Source organism: Stegastes partitus, unplaced genomic scaffold (genome assembly GCF_000690725.1).
Source record: "Stegastes partitus isolate 25-593 unplaced genomic scaffold, Stegastes_partitus-1.0.2 Scaffold4, whole genome shotgun sequence".
NCBI classification, from domain to species: Eukaryota; Metazoa; Chordata; class Actinopteri; family Pomacentridae; genus Stegastes; species Stegastes partitus.
Window position 1 is genome coordinate 1,497,671 of NW_007577735.1, and position 23,496 is coordinate 1,521,166.

The following is a 23,496-nucleotide window of genomic DNA, read 5'->3' on the forward strand; positions in this document are numbered from 1 at the left end:
TCTGATTGTGTCCATTGGAGTAGAGCAGTCAATGTGTTTTGTGTTGCAGGCTGCTTGAAAGAAAGCCGGACACTAATGCTTTTGTGAGGACAACCACAGCAGTCACCATGTTTAATGCAGGAGTTAAGGTAAAAACAAATATTTACAGTGGAAAGTAACTGATAAGAAGTGAGATTAGAAGCAATGTACTTTTACTTTTCTTTTTAAAAATTCAATATTTTCTGCCCTTCTTGCAGGTAAATGTCCTCCCTTCCCTCGCTGAAGCTTATGTGAATCTACGAATCCACTCAGCACAGTCATTACAGGAGGTATAGTCAGAAATTTGATTGTCCTTTTTGAGAACTCCTGATGTCTCATGACAAACACTCCAAGTAGAATAAAATACTGTCCTGTCCAGGTCATGGACCTCATCCATGCTACAGTGGGGGACCAGAGAGTGAAGATAGAGCTTGTTGACGGATTCGACCCTCTGCCTGTGAGCTCTGCTGATGAGAAGTCATTTGGCTTCCAGATCATTAAGAAAACAGTGTTGGACATGTTTCCAGCAGTAACAGTTGCTCCAGGTAAATGTCAGATGGACTTAATTGTATACATTCGAGTTATTTATGTCAAAGTATTTGATTAAGTTGTTTGATATAATCTTTAAATATGCAGGTATCTGTGTTGGGAACACAGACAGTCGACACTTCAAAGACCTGACCAGTAATATTTATCGCTTCGCTCCTTCCTGGTTTAAACCAGGTGATCCTCAGAGGTAAGAATTTCTAACGTTCAACACTGAATCAAATCGTTTCATCAAAGCCTGCTGTAGTCGTCATAAACTGCTTGTGCAGAATAGCAGCAAGGTATTACAAGAAGGCAATTTGTTGAACAAAGGAGAACTTGCTGCTATTGGTTGGTCCTGTTTAAATCACTTGTGCTGTAACAGTGTGACCTACTTGTACTGTTCAGGCTTAAAGTTCTTGTGGGACAAATATAGTAGGAAGAATTTCATGTGTGTGTGTGTTTTTTTAAAAACTTTTTAGCTCTAGTAGTATAAAGTTATTATTCTGCAAAGATAGCAAGAAGAAATGAAATGAAGGAAAAGATGTTTTCTGTTCCCTGCACACCATAAAGGAGCCATATTTTTTTCTTTCTTAGATTCCATGGCATCAATGAAAGGATTTCCAAGAAGAATTATGAGGAATTTGTGGTATTTTATTTTAATCTGATTCAAAACTGTGACATTCGGAAACTTCCAGAGCCTCACAGCTCTGTCCATGAACTCTGAAGAATTGACAGCGTCGATAACCATAACCATCGAAAATAAGCTAGATAATTACAAATTATATAAAGTGCTCTGAGGTGACAAATGTTATGATTTGGCACTACATGAATAGAATAAAATATAATTTAATTTAAAAGACCTTTTATTGTTAATTTAATTAATTTCAACAGCACCCAATGGGACCATGGCTTGGCTTACACCTTTATTGGTAAATTTTAAAAACAAATGATATTGGACAGGTATAGTGTGGACTTTGCTTAAATGAAATAATGTGAATCTACTATGTAGAGCATTTATGAATGAAGATTAAGATTATGTGGTAGACTGCTGTTAAAATTTATGATGTACATATGAAGAAATGAGTAAATATTTCTTCAAGCTGCTGATAATACTGCATATGGTTGGTTGGTTGTTGTACATACAATTTCAAACAAATGACTACTGAAATATGTATTTTTGAAATGTGTTTTCTTTCTTCTTGAGTCATAGTTAATCTTTTAAAGAATGCTGTGCATCACTGACTGTCTGTCTTTTGAAGTGGCACATGGACTTTAGACAGCCGTTGTTGAAATTTAATGGTTTGTTTGTTGCTGTGTTATGAATTTTACAATACCTAATTCTGGACACAATAGAAGACACCAATGAAATCACAGCTGATCACAATTCTTGTGTTTATTAAACAGCAAAGCAACAACAGTCATTCGTTTTTTATTAGACCAATTTTTATACTTAATACAGTAACATTGCGTCAAAATTATTCATTTATAAGGACAACAATCAATATTTCCGTTAAAGTGCCTGTTTTAGCCTGCTGCTGTTTTTTGATCTGTAGTAAATTCTAGACACTAGAATAAAACAGACAAGAAAGCAGATTTATTTCTTAACAGTGTAATATATAAATACATGTTTAAGCTTTAAATGCCCCCATTTGTGTTCATACACATGGGTATCTGGTTAGAGAGACTATAATAAGCATTGACCCTCTTTTGAAGTTTTCCCCTTTGATTACTTCATCTCACTGAATGGTGATCAGTATAATTTTGCTTTTTTGACAACAGTATATAAAAGAAACACAACAGATTTCTACAAATTAATGTCAATAAATGAAAACTATAAATTGTAAAGTAAGTGATTGTGCAATTATTCACCCCCTTCAAGCCAGTATTTAGTAGATCCACCTTTAGTTGCTGTTTAAACTTTGGGCCTGTGCCAAAAGGTCTCAGTCAGCCTTATACATCTGGGCACTGCAGTTTTACCCCATTCTTCTTTGCAAAACTGTCAGGTAGCACACGGTCCATGAGTAAACAGCCCTTTGTCCGTCCTCAGATTTTCACTTGGCCACCCCAGGACATTTACCTTATCTTTAAACCATTTCTGTGTAGATGTGGTTGTATGCTTCATGTCACTGTCTTGCTGGGAAACAAATCTTCTCCCGAGTACATCAGGTCGTCCTCCATGATTTCCTCATACTTTGCTGCATTCATTTTACCCTCTACTTTTACAAGCCTTCCAGGGCCTGCTGCCAGGAGACATCCCCACATCACAATGCTGCCACCACCATGCTTGTGTGCAGTGTTTGGTGTTCGCCAAACATGTGGACAAGATACTTTGCATCCTTTTTTCTCATTAAAGGTGCAGTGTGTAGGATTTAGGGACATCTAGTGGTAAGGTTGCAGATTGCAACAATCTGAATACCCATCACCCTCCGCGACCGAGCATGTAGAGAAACTCACTTGGTTGCTAAGACATAAAATTCGTCCAGTGTTTGGTCTGTCTGTATTAGGCTACTGTAGAAACACAGCGGTGCAACATGGCAGACTACTAGAAGTGGTTGTTGTTAAATTAAAAGGTCATCAGATGTCAGAGTGAGTGCACGCGAGTGTAACAGTAAAGTCTAATTACCTGTAAGGATAGCCTTGCTATTGATCTGTTTGCATCATTAGTTTGCCAGACTTTGCAGTCCAATTTAAACAAACTTTGTGAGTATTTATCCAAGGCCACCAGACCTAGGGCTGTTTTGGGGCAAAAGTAAGCTACTCAATTGCCTAAGGCATCGACATATTTTGTAATTAGTTTCAGACACCTACTCCAGCTTTAAAAGTCTGTTACTGACTTACACTGTGCATATTACCTTGTTCCTAAAAAAAAAACAAAAAAAAACAAAGAACAAAAAAGCTGTATGTGAGGAGCTTTCCACTGTAGATCTGCAGTGAAAAAACAACCTATTGCTACATATTGCACCAACAACATCTTGTATTGCTACCACATGGTTAATTTGCGCACACTGTGAAAGAATCAAGTATGATTAACCAGACTGCTTATGCTGCATTTAAGCATTTTAATATGATACACATGGGGATGATTTTTAACTAGGAACCATATAATACTGTATGCAGGTATCAGCTATACACCCAGATGTTGTTCTTGTGATACTGTAAGTCATCCTTGATGCGACAGTAGACGGAATTTTCAGCATCCCACAGCAGCACCATAAACCTACATTCATCTTATGATCATAAAAGGGAATCAACACCTCACTCACGAATAACTGAACACCTTGAAGAAGGCAGAAGGTATTGCAGGACTGCATTGCATAAATATATTTTAAAGGAACTTAATGCAAACTAAATCAACAAAAAATGATTCTTGTGATTTTTGCTCACTGCCTGTGGTATGAATAATGACAGTCTTTAGGGCCAGTCACAGCATTTACAGCTGTCCTTAAAGACTAAAGTACTTGGGCAGTTTTGTACCCAGGTGATGCCATTGGCACAATTGTAATAAGAATTAGGAGCATCAGGTTTAGCATAGACACCACCAACCCTTGTAGCACAGAAGTTGTTATCAGTGGTTTTGGTTGAAGTAATGATTGTAGGTCTGGGGTGAGGCGTAGTTTGAGGTTGATTCTTGTTTGGAGACGGAGTCACTGGGTTTGGGGTGCTTTCTGAAGTGGGGAGGGGAGGAAGATCTGGAATATGAGTAATAGTAAGTTGTTAGCATTTATTTAGTTCAGCTATCATGAAGAAAAGTCAAAGTAAAAAATAAACATGAAAAAACTTTTATGCATATAACTTTTTCTTACCCAAAGCTAAAAGAGAGCGGAGATAGTTGATGAGGACATAGTTTCCCTCTCCACAGAACTGTCCGGCAAAGTCATCCAAATCCAGAGACCAGACGAAGGCTCCTCCAAATCTGTTGTCTTGTAGGTAACGGACCTGAACAAATAATGGTAGAACTGTGCTGGCAACAGTATACTCACTTTACCACTACATTTACCTTGACTTAGTACATTTGGCATGTGGCAAAAGAATTTATGGAGCAACATCTTTTTACAAACACATAGCTACCTTAGTGTTGAAACTGTCTTTGTTGTCATATCCAATCCATTCGTTTTGTTTGGTGGCGTAAGGAACTTTCTGATCTTCAATCATGTGAACAGTGGCCCCTTTAAGAAAAGTACAAATCTAAACAGAGCGTTAAATTTCACATTTTAAACCATCGCATTAAAGATCTGTGTGATGACTTTATAGTAAAGTCACTTTTAGTGTCGTATTAATGACTAATAAAACACAGACTGAGCGTTGGATTCAATAAAGAGTTGCCATTTTCACCTCATAATAGGACAAGAAGCCAGCCTCCCTCGTAAAAGTGCCAGCAGCAGCAGGGCCGCTGGCTGGTGCTCCGACCTGACTGGACTGAGTAGAGAGCCGAAATCCTCGTCCATATGTAGCAAAACCCATATTTAGCTTTTCCACCGGTGTTCCCTTGTCACGCCAGTATCTCATAGCAAAATCCTGGAATGTGAATAGACAGAAAGAAGTTAAGTTCACTTTCAAATTTTGAGAAAAAAAATGGGCAGATTTCTTATGAAAACCTGCAAATAAAAGTGGAAATGAATGTATGTTTCACCGACTACTGTTGTGAGCATAGACTTTGACATAGTACCAGTCAAACCTCAACTTATGGAGAACAGTGTGGAAAACCTGATGACATTTATGTCTAATTCAGGTACTCACATAGATTTGATGCTTTTCTTTGTCACCGTTTTTCATCTCTTTAACAGAAAGTCGAGCCATTGAAGCTCCACATTGTATGTACTGTATGGAGTGATTAATTTTCTGTTTCCATTGCAATTTCAATTTTCCACCTCAACGAAGCTTTGAAATGTTTATTTGGATGTTTCCAATTTTTTGGTCCACTTTTTTCATTTGTAAATTGAAAATGTGCATAAACAACAGATAAAGAGATAGATTTGGAGGAGAGTTCTTTGTATTCTGAAAAATGAACTCCTGTACTCACGGTATTTAAATAAACATGGTCCCCAGTGTCATGGGATCCTTTATATAAGGGGCTGTGATGTCCAGTGACGCTCTCCCAGGTGCCATGAAAGTCATATGTCATCACATTAATAAAGTCCACGTACCTGGTCAAATAAATGTGAGATAAAGTTTACCAGAACAGCTAATCGTGGGGGTAATGTGAGGAATCAAACATGGGCGCACTTTGCAATCTCTGCAATGTCATAACCGGCATCAATGGTTCCTTTCCCAGCAACCACAGCAGCCGAGATCATTAACCTGGACTGCCCAGTTGATGTTCCCTCAGCCACGTAGGCCTCCAGCAGCTCCTGTAAACCGCAGAGTCAAGTAAAAATTCATTTTGTGGTTCATGTAAAACATCAGTTGAACATCAGAGCAATAACTCTAGATCTGACCTTGCATAACGATGTGAATCTCTGCTTGTCCTCCAGAGGGCTTCCTCTTGCTGCAGGGTATTCCCAGTCCAGGTCCAGTCCATCAAAACCGTGCTTTCTCAACAGTTTGATAGAGGACTGGATAAACGTATTTCTGTTGGCTTGTGTTGACACCATTGTAGTGAATCTGGTATCAGTTTGGAGAAGGAAAGGTGCCATCAGGAACACATAAATACAGCACATGCATCTTTATTGATTGTTTTATGCTTGATATCACACTTTTGACTTCCAAAGTTCCAGCCTCCAACCGCCAGCAATGTTTTAAGATTTGGATTTCTGTGGGAATACACAGATTCAGTTAGAGGCAAGAACTATTTTGTGCAATATATTATGAGTGATACTGCCAGAGAGAAATGAACTGACCTCTGTTTGAGTCCGTTAAAGGATTTGTAGAGTTCCTCATCATTCCACTCTATGGTGACCAACTCATTCGCTTCGTTAATACCAGAAAAGGCATAAATCAGGTGGGTGCAAAGGTTTGGATCAATATTGGAAGGCATAAACTTCCCAACGCCTGGTCTGTATTGGGACCAATTAGTGAAATAACACACGAGTCTGGAGGACGAAGCTAAACGTGAAAGAATAAAAGTTGTTTTCATTAATTTTTTAAAGAGTAATCAATGAGGAGGTATCGATGACTGTCCAGTGTTAATGGTGACTGCATCATTTATGAACTCACCCAAACTGCTGAGAGATAGACAAAGACCTTTAAAGTTGCAGATATAGTCAGTGAATATCATATAAAAAGTAGTTTTAAGGAAAACACTTTCATGATATTGTTTGTGCCTTACCTGCAAATAGAATTAGCTTGCTCATTGCGGTTGTGCTTGTCTGGCTCTTGCAAAGTGAAAAATAAAAGTCTGTCTCTCGCTGATGAAAAAAAATGCACAAAACTGTGATAATCATTAACCCTGAGCAAATTTTACGTCTCCAAGTTTAGGACAGGAAGCTGTTGCTTCATTCAAGTAAGACAAATAACAGTAGCTGATAAACAACCTTTGAGCTTATGAAGAAACCCACACAGTGTAACATATTGTTTTTTTAATGAACATTTTCTAGACGCATGTAGAAGACATGGCATGGTCACTCATTAGGTGACTATGAGCTACCCCTTTTCATATGCATAGGCTTCCCTAATGGCTTCAAACATGAAGTGGTGTAATATAAATCAGGGTGATTAAAAGTGCGATATGTTACTGTAATCTTTTCATATGTAATAGCTGGAAATGAATGATGTTTGTATTGCTAGATTTAAAGGGGTAGAAACCGCACCAATGTTGAGACACTATTCAGTAGAGTCTCAGGATAGTGAACGTGTACTTTAAAGCGTAAAAAAAGGTTTATTTGCACTGAAATACAATTGCAAACCAGAAAAACAAGTAAGGGAAAAGGAACGGTACCCGAGGATGAACTAGCAAACAGACAGTTGGTGTTGAGAGTAAAAGAAGTACAACCACACCAGGTCAATGTAAGACATTTAAAGAGGAGTGGGTGGATGAATTAATAAATGTCCATCATGGAGCCAATCATTTGTGTTTCATGTGTAACCAAAACTGGATCAATATCCAGAACTCAAGTTTTTCGTCTGGGAGTAACCTCAAAAAAAGGAAAATCGATCATCAGCAAGCCCTCATCCGCAGAAGATTTTCCACAGATGGTTTAACTGAGGTGTTTTTTTTGTGGATGCATGGATCTTAGATGGGGTGCAAAAAATCTTTTAGGCTGCATAACAGATTTTGAAAAAGATACAACTGCACAGCAAATGTAGGGTTTATAATTGCCCACTCATACAAGTGTTCATGTATTTCTGTATTTAATTCAGATTACACTGGCTGGATTGCATTTTGTATATGAGGCTACATATTAATGAACAGGTTAGCTTTATTGTTAGTGACTCTGCTGAATGTGTCATTCCAGTGTAGAAAAAAATACAAGTGAAACCCACTGTTGCTGAATAAAGAAATGATTTATTTAAGCATAGACACAGCATTTACATCTGTCATTGTAAACAAGGTTTGATGGGCATGTCTTGATGTATGTGTTACCATTGGAGCAATGGTAATAAGAATGTGGGTCCTTGTCATATATGTAGAGGCCGTCAGGCTTTCCCTTGCAGAAACCACTTCCAGAAGCAGCAGTTGTGGTAGTTCTCGTGGTGGTTCTGGTAGTGTAGTGGGTATCGACATCATCAGTAACATCAGTAACACCAGGATCAACAGGCATGTAGGACGTTTGGATGGCTTCCGGCGTGGTGACCCAAGTGTGATTGAATTCTGGCCATGCAGTTTCAGCTACTGGGAAATCTGGCAAGCATATTAAATACATTTAGATTCGAGAAATTCTGGAAGGAAGATTTGACTTAAGTGAGCAATGAGGTCATATTTTCAGGTGTGGTTTCTGCTTACCTGAATTCAGCAGAGTGCGCAAATAAGTAATAAGAGGATATGCTCCTTGTCCGCAGAACTGTCCAGCAAAATCATCCAGATCCAGAGACCAGACGAACGCTCCTCCGAATCCGTTGTCTTTCAGATACTGTGCCTGTGGAATATCAGTCGAGAGTGGTATATTTTAAATGTAAGTTTCATGGTTTCAGTGCATGGAAACATGTATATATAAGACTCAATGTGGGTGACACATGACAAATTTCAAACATTGCAAACCACTATGCAGATCAAGATCTTTCCATGCTGAGGGAATATGCAGCAGTGCTCATAGAGAGAAGTAGCTCTGAGCTTCTTTGGCTTGTGAGAAGTTAGCTCGCAAGCTCAACCGCTAAAAGGATTTCTCAGATAGTTTTAACTGATGTATTTTCTGAGGCCTAAAGTGTAGCATATTTCACAAGGAACAAAGTAAAAAATTGGAGATCAGATTTATCTCGGTCCACATTCCCAGTTTGGTGTCACATTTTCTGTCTTTTCATTTTATGTCTATGAGATCATTTTGATTTGTCTGTAACTGGACTGACTTCTAAAAGTTGGGGTGACAGCTTGGAGATCTATGACTAGTACTCCATATGTGATTAAAACTACAGTGTCTGGCAGAAATTCAGTGTCTATATTCATCCCACACCCACCCAACCGGTTGAGGCAGATGGCCGTCCCTCCCTGAGCCTGGTTCTGTCGGAGGTTTTTTTTCCCCCACGGGGGTTTTCGGTTCCTTCCCACTGTTGTGGACTGCTTGCGGACTGCTGAAGCTTATAGGGAATCCCAATGTTTTGGATTGTTGGGTGTTTCTGCCTTTGTTAAGCGCTATTAGATGACTTGTTGCTTTTTTTAAGATTCCAGACCTGAGATTATATTTGAAAAAACAAACTTTCAAGCAAGAGTGCCATCTTCTGCTCGGTCTGACTAAAAGCTGTATGTGCTGACTGTGCAGCTCCACTGTTGTCAGCTGTACACGGTGTCAGTACGTATTTAAAAAGTACTGGTACCTAAGTGGCAAGTGTAGTGCTACTTCTGTCTTGTTTGCATTATCTCTCTATCAGTGTGAAGGGTATGATGTTATGTCTTACCTTGATTTTATAGCTCTGCTTGTTATCAAAACCGACCCACTCGTCACCTTTAACGGCATAGGGAGCCTGTTGCTCCTCAATCCAGTGTACGTTGCCTCCTTGGATGAAACTGCAAATCTGTAGAAATGGAAGAAAATTGTACTTCAACATCCTCAAAATGGACATGAAGCCTCGTCTTAGTTTGAAATATCTCACTATTTACAAGTGATGAAATGTCTTAGTTTGACCTTGTGTTGTAATAAACTGACTGACCTCATAGTAGGACCAAAACCCAGCTTCCCGGGTGTAGGGGCCAGAAGAGGCCGGTCCACTGGTTGCATCTCCAACACCATTACCTCCTGTTGTGCGAAATGTGCGTCCATATGTGGGAAAACCAATCAGGAGCTTTTCAACAGGGGCTCCTTGTTGTTTCCAGTAATTCATAGCAAAGTCCTGTGAGGGGGGAAAAAAAACATTCAAATATTAAAAACAAAGAGCTGACTGAATATCCAGGATGAGCTTCATTGAGGTGTTCCACTCACCACATTGTAGTAGATGTTTTCGTCCTGATCGGTAGAGCCGCGGTACAAGGGGCTGTTGTGACCGGTGAATGGATCCCACGCTCCATGGAAGTCGTAGGTCATGACATTGACAAAGTCCAGCAAACTGGGAGAGAAAGACAGCGTGACAAAATAAGAATCATTTTTTTCTACAACTTTACCATCTTTTAGCTTTTAACCCCTGTTTTACTGTAATACAGTTCATAGCTTGCATTGTTTTTGTCATTCAGTGTATTTTTGTGTTGTCCTCATCGTTTGCAATCCGTATTGAATTCAAGTAGCCTACAAAGGAAGCAATATAATCCAGCGTTACTGTCTGTCATTTTATTTAATGAACTCGCTGTTTGCTGTTTGCTGCCACACAGTGCATCAGACCTGTGTTAAACTGTTACATGAAGAGCTGCAGGCAACAAGCTCCACTTCTCCAACTTGTCAGGAAAACTAACAAACTTTACTGTGCCCATCTTGCTCTGTGTGCAGCATGAAATCACTGCTCATGGCAGTATAGGAAAAAGTCAAATATTGATTGATTTTTTAAATTAAAAAAAAAAAAAAAAGTACGATTTTTATTTTTATTTTTGGGGCTGCAGGGTGGCGCAGTTGGTTAGCACTGTTGCCTCGCAGCAAGAAGGTTGCCGGTTTGCGTCCCGGTGGGGCACCGGAATCTTTCTGCGTGGAGTTTGCATGTTCTCCCTGTGCAGCGTGGGTTCTCTCCAGGTTCTCCGGCTTCCTCCCACACAGTCCAAAAACATGTTGAGGTTAATTGGTGATTCTAAATTGTCCGTAGGTGTGAATGTGAGTGTGCTTGGTTGTCTGTCTCTAAGTGTAGCCCTGTGATAGACTGGTGACCTGTCCAGGGTGTCCCCTGCCTTCACCCTAAGTCGGATGGGTTAGGCTCCAGCCCCCCCGCGACCCTAGTGAGGATTAAGTGGTGTATAGATAATGGATGGATGGATTTTTATTTTTTTGGGCCGTTCCGTAAAAAGATATAGTTTTTGCTCTTCTGCTACTCAGGAAGTGTTTACTGCCCCAGGAAAACTGGGAGCTGTGGTATTAAATTACAGTCTGTTGAATGTCTCTCTGTCACAAACTCACTTTGCCACAGCAGCAATCTCATAACCGTTGTCAATGTTTCCCTTCCCGGCAGCCACTGCAGCTGTGAGCAGCAGGCGTGGTCTTCCTGTCTCTGCGGCTTCCTTTTCAAAGGCAGCGAGGAATTCCTAAATGCAAGACGGAAATAGTCAACAATGATTTGTGTATTCAGGCATCCCAGATCACAAATATTTCAATGAAAGCATATAGAATAAAATAATGAATAGCTAGAATGCGAAAGTATATTAGAACAGTTAATGTGGGACTTCCAGACTTACCTGGAGGAGCACTGTGAACCTTTTCCTGTCCTCTGGTGGGCTTCCTCGTGCTCCAGGAAATTCCCAGTCCACATCCAGCCCATCGAAGCCATACTGCCTCAAGAATGCGATAGAAGACTGGATGAACGTCTGGCGGTTGGCGGAAGACGAAACCATGATGGTGAACCTGCACACACATACAGCAGTTGGTAGTTATATGACTTGGTTTTAACCATTATGTGAGACAATGTGATTCAGCAGCTTCATGATCTTGCGGACTCACTGTGTAGATCCAAAGTTCCAGCCGCCGACAGCCAGCAGAGTCTTCAGCTCAGGGTTTCTGTGCAGGAGATGAAAATGTAGCTCTGTTACTGACGTTAAACTTTTACATGTAAACATTAAAATATTTTGTCATCATCATGTCTTTCTGTTTTTCTCCCATCTGTTACTCATTTAACCACTTAAAAAAATCTATCTAAGGGGATGAGCGTAAAGATAGCAATAATTTTCTTAGCTGTGTAAAACAAGTCATGACTCTTGACAGTGTTTTGTGGTGTCAAACTCATGTGTTCATTTCACACTGGTAATTTTTACAGTAGCTTGCTTTTAACAGTCTTTTTTGTTTTACGCTCCAAAAAAACATCAGACTTTACAGTATTTACCAATATTTTGAGGCAAAAAAAATTAAAATTGCTGTTAACTTTACTTATGTATCTGAGTTTTGTGTTCCTTTGCAGGCTTTTGGTCTTATTTTTTGCTTTATTAATTTAATTTAATTATATTTCCATATTCTATTTTGTAGCAAAACTGATTCATACCATGTAGCCAGTTCTACTAAAGCACCCCAACGTCATTTCCTTATCTTTGTAATTAATCGTGTAACAAGCTAGAGTTAATTGATACCTCATCTGGGAACAACTCACCTGTACTTGAGGTCATTGAAGGCTTTGTAAAGCACGTCGTCGTTCCACTCGTACGTCATGAGCTCATTGGTGGGGCTGACTACTGAGAAGGCGTAGATCATATGCGTGCACAGGTTGGGGTCCACATTGGCGGGCATATATTTGCCAGCACCGGGTCTATACTGGGACCAGTTGGTGAAGTAGCACACCAGTTTGGTAGAAGACACTGTTGGAAAGCAAAGAAACAATTAGAATGAGGAAAGTCATTGTGAATAAGAAGCAAATGTCACCAATGAACAAATAGTAATTCATACCCATTTGAAGGCACATCAAAACGGACAACCCTGAAAAACAATTATTATTATTATTTTTGTTGTTTTTGCACGAGATAGCTACCTGTCAGTGAATTCACAATGAAATGAAATACTTTACCTGCCAAGATTGTGAGTCGAGCCATGTTTGCAACTTTTCTTCACCGTGACCTGCAAAAGTAAAAATAATTGTCAAGAGTTATTTTATGTTTACATTGTAGGTTTTGGAAGAATTAAATTGATTCTACATGCTCTTGTGCAGCAGATATGAACGCTGCACATAGTAAAACCTGTATCCCTCTAAAATGAATGCAGCTAAAATCAGAATCTGTGTGGATGCTTACCTGTTCCCAGGAACGTGACAAGTTGTGTTTCTACTGCAGTTGGGAGTCCTTTTTATAGGGTTGATAGGACATGGACAAAGGCTACATGCCAGTGACGTAATACAGACACTTCAGGAGATTATTATTGCTCTGGTGCATTTGATCAGAAAGTGACCACTGATATCTTTGTTTATTGCCTAATAAATCTAGATCAGAGCATGTAAGGTTACATAAACTTGCCTCTATAAAGTGTCTTGTATTAGGTCAGCTGGCTGATCTGAACAAATAGGACACCAAATAAAATCATTAATATATACATGATGTTTTATGTAACATCAGGATTAAAGTAGTTTCCGTGGTGATCTTATCATACACAACTAACAACCTGAAGTGGACTTTAGTTCACACACTGATCTTTGTCTCAAACTTCAAATACAATGATTATTTTCTAAATTAACTGAAGAATTGTTCTGTCTTTGAAACAGTAATTGTAATTCTTTGTTATGATTGAATTGGTTCTGTTGTCAGATACAGAAGTCAGAAACCCAAAGAGCTTCACTTTACTATCACATGTGCCAACAATAATAATAATAATAATAATAATAATAATAAAAACAAAAAAAGAAATAATCACATTTGTGAAGCTAAAATTAACAGATGCTTGGCATTTTTCCTTAAACAAATTATTCAAACTGAGTCAGGCATAGTTGTCGATTTTGGAGTCGAAAAGCAAACCAATTCATCACTAACTAATCATTTTTACTGTAAGATATGATTTACATTTTCTCAATCGACCTGCCAATTTAATTTGCATTTCACTTCATGAGTTCAAACAACAAACAAGTGCAAAGTACCCTAATAAGCTAAGTGAGCACTATCAGGAAGAACACAAAGCTTCACAACATTGATTTTTTTTTTTTTTTATCTCAGTTGATCCCTGTGATACTAATATAACCACCTAATATCTGAAAGGACAGTTTTTCCCTGGTATTCTGGTGTAAAGTATGAATATGATTCAGTGTGTTCTCATGTCAACCTTGTCCTCTTCAGCATTAACAGGAAACCCAAAAAAGGAAAAGCCTTGTTTGCTATTCTCTACTTTATGATTTTGTTAGTTAGGGGTGCAGTAATAATAACTTACTGTAATGTCCCACAACGTCAGAGAACACAGTGCCATATCGGGGTCCATTAGATAAGATGTCCTTTTTACTGCGAGCGGTGTGGCCTTTGATGACATAACTTTGCATTGTATTGAATGGGGTATGGTGATGAATCAGCCAGGGTTCAACATAATAACACCTTTGTAGCTTTATTGCCAGTTAAATAATGTCAAAGGAATAGTTGGACATGATTTCTTGTTGACAGTTAGCTAAGATGACTGAATTGAAAACTACAACCAGCAGCCAGTTAGCTTCACTTAGCATACAGACTGGAGACAGTTAGCTAAAGGTAGCAAAATCTGCCTACCAGTACGTCTAAACTTAATAATGAATATGCTTTGTTCATTTAATGCACACAGACACAAAATAAAAAATAAAAAATCACAAGTTGGTGCATAACTCCTAGGAAAAAAAGTCAATTGCAATTTTGGGCACTTGTTTCCAGTCTTCATGCTAAGCTAAATTAGCCAAATGCTCTTGGTATGTTTTGAAGGGTGACCAGATGTCCCCGATTTCCGGGGACAGTCCCCGATTTGGGTCCCCGGTTAAAGCTGTCCCCAAAAATGTCCCCGATTTTGACACTGGGAGGTAAGTGCAGACGTGCGCTTGTCATGAAAAGAGGTTCTTGAATCCTTAAAAATGTTCAGAAAGTCTGTTTAACTGTATGTAACTTGAATCAGCAACGTTGGAGTCTTTCTTTATTTCTTTCTTTTTTATTTTTTTTTACCGCCGTGCTGAAAATGTCCCAGATTTTCATTTCAGAAATCTGGTCACCTTAAGGTTTTATTGTCTAACCCTCAGCATGAAGACAAATAAGTGTAATACCCCAGATGAGGATCTTTCCTGTTGGGTTTTTTGAGTAAATTATGGGCACAAGTCTGTAATCCAAATTTGCGTGACACTGTTTAAACTCCTGACAGCTTATTTCCACTCAAGTGTAAATAGTTCCAAGCTAACTTGTTCCTTTTTTTCTTCAATTTCTTTATTCTACTTATAAATTGTATTTTTCTTTCCTTTTTGTTAAAATGTTCTTGTTACTTCAGTCTTGATGTTTTGCCAATAATAGATTCAAGTCAAAAAAACACAAACTGTGGGAAATCGTAACTCTAAGAATTTTTTATTCAAAGAATGATAAACCTGGTTATCCCTTTAAAGTTTAAACAGAGCAGCAGAATCCACATTCATATACGACATATAAACACCTGCACTTTATTTAAATTAAGGCAAGACTGGCTTAATACACAGATGATGTTAGGAGTCAAATGAACAAATGCTGTTACATAACGATTAATAATCTCCATTGTGAGTAGATTAAGGAGACCAGTTCATGAGTAACTTCTGATTTTACAGCAGGTTTATGGCTGCTTGCTGATTCCCCAAATGGTTTGAGCTTTTGTTTTCCATTAGACCGAAGTGCAAACTGACAAATGAATTATTAACCTCTGAAGATATTTTATTTTCCTTCATCGATCACATTCTCACTCTCATACGTTCAGCCAAGTGTATGAAACAAAGAGGAGGCTGTCTATGTTCTGGGAATACTTCTGACGGTGAAAGTTTGGTGTGCAGCCCTTGTTTTAAATTTCAAGCGTACAAAAATAACACAAATCTCGTTCTTGAAATTAGCTGAAAGAAAAAGATGCAATAACAGTAGTTAGGTTGGTCCTTGCAACTGCCTTTATCAACATGATAAACGGATCCATTTCTCTCTCGTGTCATGCACTGCCAGCATCTTGACAGGATTACTGAATGTACGTACAGGCATGTGCATGAACACACAGTATCTTTGTTCTTAAAGCGAAAGGTAAAGCTTCCTTTTCATCAGATGAAGAAGTGTCTCTGTAGAAAGATGGTCCCAACTTTTCCACCTTTTCCTCAAATGCATGAAAGTTGTGTTGTCTCAGACGATAAGGAGGGTTTAAGAGCTCCTCAGGCTTCCTCCTGCAGAATTTCGTAGACCACAAGTTCCTTCAGGTTCTTGACTCAAAGTGAAGGGTACAAGCACGGTGGCAAATAGCTGTGGCGAAGTGAGGAGGGCGGTTTAAAGTTACGCCACGGAGTATATGGTATTCATGGGTGAGTGGAGCTCCAGACCACCACCAAAGTCCAACTCCCTGACATCTCTCCTGGTTCCTGTGTACTGGCCAATGAATGAGCCATCCTCGTTGAACGGTATCTCACCCCCTTCTCCATATTCCACCAGACTGTCATCGCTGTCTGATCGCTTCATCATCGCCTCCATAGACGGCTGGCCTCTTTGCAACCCTCTTTCCTCCTCTCTGCAAAAAAAGATACAATTCGAAGTACATTTTGTTTTACATCAGAAAAGATGTAAAATGTACTGATGTTTTAATCCCTTTTTATCAATTACTTTACTTGCAACAATAAATTAAACGATATATATACATACCTTCGAGGGTAGGGCAGAGTGGAGACACGTGTTATCCTGAAAAATGTAAACAGGCTATTTGAGATGAGCGTATGAGAGGATGAATCACATTTTATCACATTTTAAGTGCCAGTAATCTGCTAAATATGCTATTTAATTAGCTCCAAAAGTCTGTTCAGGATTGTACAGTTTAAATGTCAATAGTGTCAATGTGTCAGTGTTTAGTCTTTTCATACCTTTCAAGGGACCTTGAGTGGTTCAGTGCAAAAACAACAGGGTTGAGGTTTTGGAAAGAAAAGGAAGGGTTTAGATAGAAAAAGTAGAATAAAAAAATATCGTCAAAGAGTTATCATAAATAAAGCAAAAAAAATAAAATAAAAATAAAAAATCTGATTTGATTTGTAGCTGTGTAGCATCATGCTAAAATTGTATTCATATTAAAGACACCCTGCAGATTTTTTAAAACTTTATAATAGCATGATGGAGCAATGGCTTTAATGAACTGGTCCAATTTTTGTGTGTTTTGTGCACATGTGGGTTTGCGGCATGATAAAAATTGTTGTTTCTGGTCTGCTGTTGCAGTGATGCTGCAGAACAATTCTTATGCACAGCTACAGAGCAAATAGAAGTAAAGACTATTATATTTTTAAACAGTGATAGGGATTCAGTGTTACATCATGGACAATATAATTGTGCCTTACATAATTTACAGTACAGGAGTGCTACATTTGAGGTGCCCTAAAATTCCTGGCAGCTGTTGGTTGTGCTTTTTACCGATAATCAAATGACCCCTCCTGATCTTTGTCATCCACCGGCTCCAGCGAAATGTCCTTTTTTTCACGAACTGAAACAACAACAAGCCACCATGTTACATTATAGATACTTGACATAATAGATGGTTGCAGCAACTTTTGTTATAGATTACTCTGGCCAATTTATTTAGTTAGCATTTTACTGATAAGAATTGGCCTTTTTAATGCCCTCAAATGTTTTCTTTCATCCAAACAGCAGTCTAAAATCCAAGGTCTGCCTTAAGCAATTGGTTGACCGCCAAAATAGCTGTACCTGGGTATTTTCCCCCTCGACTCCTCTTGATGAAGCACACGATGAGGAGGATGAGCACGATGAGGGCCACGGCACACATTATTCCAATGAACCACCCCTGAGTGGTGATGTCCACTTGGTCCTGAGCGTACGCTGAGACACACGAGCACACGCGTCATCAAAGTGCCACTCAGCACCTCAAAGAGTTTATTTGGTACAAAGCCAATTGTGTTGATGTACAGAGACAATAGTGAATTTACTTTCTGTGGTGTAGTGGGGCGACTCCTCTGTGTGCCACTCCCCTAACCCGAGCCGAGTTCGCGCTGCCACCGAGAATCTGTATCGTGTGTAGCGGTCGTATCTCCGGATTGAGAAGCTGGTTGTATTAGGAGGGAACTCCTCGACCCTCAGCTCCTCTCCTCTGGTGGTATTCACTGTGGAGAGAGTGGACATTTCTGTGCAGTCGGAGAACTCTTAAAGCTGGTAGAATGCACAAAACTGAGCTATTAGGCCCCTCACCTGCTCAGTCAGTGGCTACACAAGTGTTCATTACCCTCTTGAGAACATACTTCAGTGGCATTCTGGTGTGTTGAGTGCATATTTATCTGCTGCAGGGATGTGGACCTAAACTGATTCCTCTTGTGGTATTAGCACTTGGCTGTCCTCCTACTTGATGCTCTGAGAGTGTATTTGAGAGTGTTTGGGATGGCGTACCTGTCTGGTACTTGAGGGAATACCCCGTAATGATACCGTTGGGCTCCGCTGGCAGGTCCCAGTCAACATAAATGCTGTCCAGATGTCGCTGTTGGATCCTGAAGGACGTGGGAACAGACGGTACTACAGACAAAAAGGAGATGATGGATATTGGCCTGCTTGTGCTTTCTAGAGGATATTCTATATTACTCCTATTCCTCTGGCTTGGATTTATTCTGTTCTTACCTCCTTCAGGTGTGGAAAAGTGTATGTTATTACTTGGCGGCCCTTCGTATCGATTATTTGTCACCACTATGTACATCTTGTAGTTGCTATAGGGAATAAGCCCGGTGACAACCCCAGAGGGCTCCGGGCCATTGTCTGAAAATGATTTAGACTTCATCGCTCTGTTGACCCACAACCACCTCAGCTGGCTGCTGTCCCTCCAGTAGTACGCCTGAGAGACGAGAGGCAGCACACGTTTTAGATCTGATGCAGTGGTATTCCTGTTAAATACACTTAATATTTTGGTCAAGGAACTTTGTCAAGCATTAAAATTCCTATCCGCATCTGCGTACCAAAACCACAACCTGAAACAACCAATCGATTGTCATATCTAAGCCTTGAGCCAATTATGACATCTATAAATAACAAAAAGATGTATCCTAACACAGTTGAAACAACTGAAAAAAAAAAAGAAAATAACGTTGATTTTTTTGCAAAGTGAAATGTTCAAATATGGCTGAGATGAACTAGGTCAGACGATAATCATTCAGAGTGAGAATATCTTCATTCTACCAAAAAAAGATGCAAACCTACAAATCTTTTTTTTTTTAAAGTCCAATATGAAAAACTAACTAGCATCAATTTCAAATAGGGCCAAGCATCACAAAGACTAATAATCCACAAAAATCTAATCCATGTTCGTAAGTCAAGCAATGTAGTCAAATGCTACACAAAATATGGCCATCATTTATATATATTGAATGAAAACAACTAATAATAAATTAAATTTGAATTCATTCAACTGTCAACAGGATTTTTTTTTTAATCAGTAAGACGTTTCCGATCTGCCTCATCATTTAAACTTTCCTTAATAATATCGATCACTTATTGTGTTTTTGCTAATTTAATCAACTTCTGTTTCTTTTTTCTTTTTTATTCTGTGTATTTTGACATATATTGTTTACCTCACATTAGTGACTTTTTTAATCATCTATTTATATTTCTTTATATATTTATATTGTCTTCATATTATAGGCTCCAGCCCCCTGCGACCCTAGTGAGGATTAAGTGGTGTATAGATAATGGATGGATGGATGGATCTTCATATTTATTTATATGATGCTTGACTTGGGAGTTTGATCTAGGGGTGTTTTTCTTTCTTTCTTTCTTTTTTCTTTTTTTTTTCTTCAGATTTTTGGTCGCCGGTGTGAAGATGCTGTTGTTTCACATTGTGAATTTCATGCTTGATGGAGCATTAATAACTTCGGCGTGTGCAGGATTTCTACGTTCTCTCTCAACAGTTATTACCCCTTTCATGACTATTGTGTCATTTGAACCTTTTTGAAGATAATTAAAGTGCTTTGACTGTCAATACCACTGGTTGACTCTCCTAAGAAAGTATTGTGTGTCCTCTGTTTCTACTGTCCATCAACATAAATGTAAGCTATATTTAAAGTCCATTATTCTGTGTTGAATTCACAGTACACTCACCTTGTATTCTTTCAGTTCTCCCATAATAGATTCTCGGTTCACAGAGTCCCAGTGTACAGTCACCTGAGTGCTCTCGATGTCGGACACTCTCAGGTTCAGGGGTGCAGTTATTGGACCTTGGGGGGAACAGAGATGGCACAGTACTTAGTCTTTGCTATCAGTGAACACACAGCAAGTGATAAGAGGAACAACTTGTCCCGGCTTGTAAAAAAACAGAAAAAAAGAGAGAGAGACAATAAAAACAACAAGGGATTACATTCAGAACACAATGAGAGGTTTACTCCTCTGAAACAAGTCACGATTCTCTGTGAGTTAAGGCTCAGATTACAGCAGGACCGTAAACAGAACAATGTACTTTCCTTTTCTTTGTGTTTCTGCTGACAACTAACCTAACCAGAAAAATAACCTTCTGAAGAAAAACGACCTAAACGAGATGACAGAACTGCTTTTTACATTCAGATGGTAGAATATGTAGACAAACATAACATGAGACGCTTCCATAAAGGTCATGAATAGTTGAAAAAAATATGAAAATGATGTAAATCATCTATTATGGAGCTCAAAGTCACCAACTCTAAACCCAGCTGAGTCTCTGTGGGAGGTGTTGGAGGGATGTGTTATGCAAATTTGTATTCATCTGCCTTTGCATTAACTCACACCTTCTGCATGGCCAAAATGAACGACTTTTATGCTCACACTGTACGGATCAATGGACCACTCATAATTAGGGATGGAGAGTTTAACTGATAATTTCAACACTGACAGTTAAATGCATTACTTTGAGCAATTATGAACAGAAATTTAGAAGCATAAAAGGAAAAGTGTGGAACTGCTGATGGTTGAAAAGAACAAGACAATGGGACCTGTCTCTCACTACATTTTATAACAGGTCTTTGACAGCAGTCAAGAGGGAAATCTGGCTGTGGAGCAGGTCAAACTGCGAGACAACCGAACAAAATTAATGGCATGCCAGAAACCCAGCTGATAGTTGGACAGACAGAGAGTTGATCATTCTTACAATTAATCAGGGGCTGTGACCACTGTCAAATCGGATGGCAGCTGCAACCAATCTGGCAGAAATTCAGGTTGTAAAATTAGTCTGGGAAGAGCAATTTGGGGTTAAAACTGAGGCTAATCTGCCCAGTGTCTTGGATTGCCTGGCCTCAGATTGCATTCTATACCATCAGCAAAACACCAAATGAGGGGATGTGCCTCTGAGGAATGCTGTAGTCCCTGAAGTTGAGACCAAGCAAATAGCAAATAGTTAAACGCAACTGAAGTTGTTCTGTAGACTAATACTTGTGGATGGTTGTCTGCATTACAGTGCAGTGAATTTAGGCACTTACGGTCTTCGCCAGAATACCCAACGACAACAGGAGACTCTGGTCCCAGCCCAAAGTCGTTGACAGCCTGGACTTTGATGTCATAAGGCGTGAAGGTGTCTGCATCGTAGATGTAGTATTTCAGCCACTTGGTGGTTGCGTTCTTCCACTCCTCTCGAGAATCTCTCCTCTTCCACCACACCAGATACTTTAGTTTGGGTCCGTTCCACTCTCTGTAGGTCAGAGGCTGAAAGCATATTTTACAGCAACCAGCAGAGTTTTTAATTGTAATAGAGAAAAAAAATATTGAATATAAATATAGAGGTTTGACATGGGTTCAGTCCTTATTACCTCCCAGCTGATCTCCATGTTGTTTCTCCATGTACCCACACCTTTTACATTCTTTGGGATGACATCCGGGGCTGTTCAGAAAAAAACAACACCAGGGTAAAATTATTAATGTGAAGGAATTGTTCTTGATTTTGGGAAATATAATTATTCTGGCTAATATATATAAAGCTGTAGGCAGGAGACATTAGATTAGCCCAGTGTAAAGATTGGAAGCTGGGTCGACTTTGTCCAAAGATAAACAAACACATTTCATTGCACCACTAAAGCTCATAATATAATATATATAGCGTTTTGTGTAAATGATTTACACTGTAGAAAAACACAAGTGTAAAAGTTGAGGGTCTATGAGCTAGTAATGTGTTGGACTGCCTGAGAATGCCTCATCATGATGGGAAGACTCCAAGAAGTCACCACATCCAGGAATGCCTTAACCCATATATCAGTTTTTGAACTGATTAGACAAACAAGGAATATCTCCAAGCTAGACTGCAGGAATTCATATAAATAAATGCACAATGCTAATAAAACCCATAACCGCCTGGTAAATCCCTTTACATTTTGGAGTACTCTTAAACCTGGGGTCTGTGGTGACATTCCCATGCATGGGAGTAATGACTGCATAGAAATGGAGTGGACTACAACAACTAGGAGTATGGTGGAGTCTGTGGTGCAAGAATCTTAGGAAGCATCCAAGGAAAGGTTTCTGATGCTTCAGATAATGAATACATTCTGCATTCAGAGGAAGAACTACAGTCTGAAAAAGAAAGTGTTTGTGAAGTGTTTGTGCAATTACTCTCACTGCCAGAAGGGGGAGACAAACGTTTTACACTACAGATTTAATTAGGTAGGTTTAGACATGTTGGGAAGTGGATTTTTTGTATTTTTACACAGAGCCAGGCCTGCTGTTTCTCATCTTTAAGCTAAGATAAGCTATTCTGGCATCAGTCAATCAATAGTCAAATTTCTCATCTCATCATATATGCCAGATTAAAAAAAAAAAAACAATATAAAATGTGTCGTACACATACTCTTTCCAATTTGTTGCCTCATATGACTAACACATATTTCATTAACATCAAACCCACGTGCGCCACTGGTCTGGAATCGCATAGAAGGACGACTGGGTTGACTCGCTCCGATTTCATTAATGGCGATGACCCTGAACTCGTAGTAGGTGAAAGGAGTGAGGTGCAAGATGACCGAGGTGAGGGTCCCTGGATACGTTGAAAGGTTTCTCCACTTCCCAGGCAACCAGTCGTCGTCATCATACTGCACTAGGTACTCTGTGAGAGAGCAAAGAATGTAGAATAGGTAGAAGATGTGGAGGATATGTAGAAGAATGTAAAAAAAAGAAATGCAGACAAAATTTCTGGAAGATACAACAAAAAACAAAAAAAATGTTTCATGGGTTTTACCTGTGATGGGATTGTGGTTGCTGTCTCCAGGAACCCAGCTGAGTCTTACAGTACGCTCATATGGATCCGACAACTCCAAGGTAGTGGGAGGATTTGGACGGTCTGCGCACAAAAACATTAAGATTTAAAAGCCCAAAATGCCACGCGGTTGATGAAATGCTTTTTATTTGAAGTGTGTCGTACCCATCACCATTAGGTGCGCTGAGGCAGACTTCTGGTCCAGCTCATTCTTGATGACACATGTATAGTTGCCTTCATCGCCTCTGTTTACATTAGTAATGACCAGATTTGATTCATCCAGAGTGATCCTGAGGAAGTGAACACAACTGGTGAGATCAAGATGCTCATTCTGTCACACTGAAATTAAGGCTTCATCTGCAGTTGTACAAACAAGTCTTATACATATGATTTATTTAACATATAGAGTCTGTATAATGTGTCCCCCCCCCCC

At 39.2% G+C, this 23,496-nt stretch overlaps 4 protein-coding genes across 4 annotated transcripts in view; 1 reads left to right on the top strand and 3 right to left on the bottom strand.

Moving 5' to 3' along the window:
- The window catches only part of pm20d1.2 (peptidase M20 domain containing 1, tandem duplicate 2), an 11,498-nt gene extending 9,107 nt beyond the window's left edge, over positions 1-2,391 (top strand). Inside the window, exons 6-10 of the mRNA XM_008279181.1 lie at positions 50-128; positions 237-308; positions 398-563; positions 655-754; positions 1,141-2,391. Of these exons, the coding sequence (XP_008277403.1) occupies positions 50-128; positions 237-308; positions 398-563; positions 655-754; positions 1,141-1,270 (547 nt within the window). The 3' untranslated portion in view covers positions 1,271-2,391. The remainder of the gene's footprint in view (positions 1-49; positions 129-236; positions 309-397; positions 564-654; positions 755-1,140) is intronic.
- Positions 2,392-3,585: 1,194 nt separating this feature from the next.
- LOC103355018 (chitotriosidase-1-like) lies at positions 3,586-6,520 on the bottom strand. Its single transcript, XM_008278664.1, has 9 exons — positions 6,384-6,520; positions 6,240-6,296; positions 5,982-6,147; positions 5,770-5,894; positions 5,567-5,690; positions 4,879-5,061; positions 4,615-4,731; positions 4,350-4,482; positions 3,586-4,235 (listed from the first exon to the last, which is right to left on the bottom strand). Exons 1-9 carry the CDS (start codon positions 6,518-6,520, stop codon positions 3,958-3,960), a joined length of 1,320 nt encoding a protein of 439 aa, XP_008276886.1. The 3' UTR covers positions 3,586-3,957.
- Positions 6,521-7,991: 1,471 nt separating this feature from the next.
- Positions 7,992-12,784, bottom strand: LOC103355029 (acidic mammalian chitinase-like). Its single transcript, XM_008278675.1, has 11 exons — positions 12,754-12,784; positions 12,636-12,665; positions 12,343-12,547; positions 11,703-11,759; positions 11,441-11,606; positions 11,166-11,290; positions 10,053-10,176; positions 9,784-9,963; positions 9,532-9,648; positions 8,426-8,558; positions 7,992-8,323 (listed from the first exon to the last, which is right to left on the bottom strand). Exons 1-11 carry the CDS (start codon positions 12,776-12,778, stop codon positions 7,992-7,994), a joined length of 1,494 nt encoding a protein of 497 aa, XP_008276897.1. The 5' UTR covers positions 12,779-12,784.
- Positions 12,785-15,215: 2,431 nt separating this feature from the next.
- nfascb (neurofascin homolog (chicken) b) overlaps positions 15,216-23,496 on the bottom strand; it is an 18,119-nt gene continuing 9,838 nt past the window's right edge. Inside the window, exons 11-24 of the mRNA XM_008279192.1 lie at positions 23,229-23,394; positions 23,046-23,147; positions 22,716-22,913; positions 21,631-21,701; positions 21,304-21,526; positions 19,958-20,073; positions 18,488-18,698; positions 18,263-18,385; positions 17,809-17,982; positions 17,570-17,701; positions 17,279-17,348; positions 16,741-16,752; positions 16,526-16,561; positions 15,216-16,394 (exon numbers count right to left, since the gene is read on the bottom strand). Coding sequence (XP_008277414.1) covers positions 16,163-16,394; positions 16,526-16,561; positions 16,741-16,752; positions 17,279-17,348; positions 17,570-17,701; positions 17,809-17,982; positions 18,263-18,385; positions 18,488-18,698; positions 19,958-20,073; positions 21,304-21,526; positions 21,631-21,701; positions 22,716-22,913; positions 23,046-23,147; positions 23,229-23,394 — 1,866 coding nt within the window. The 3' untranslated portion in view covers positions 15,216-16,162. The remainder of the gene's footprint in view (positions 16,395-16,525; positions 16,562-16,740; positions 16,753-17,278; positions 17,349-17,569; positions 17,702-17,808; positions 17,983-18,262; positions 18,386-18,487; positions 18,699-19,957; positions 20,074-21,303; positions 21,527-21,630; positions 21,702-22,715; positions 22,914-23,045; positions 23,148-23,228; positions 23,395-23,496) is intronic.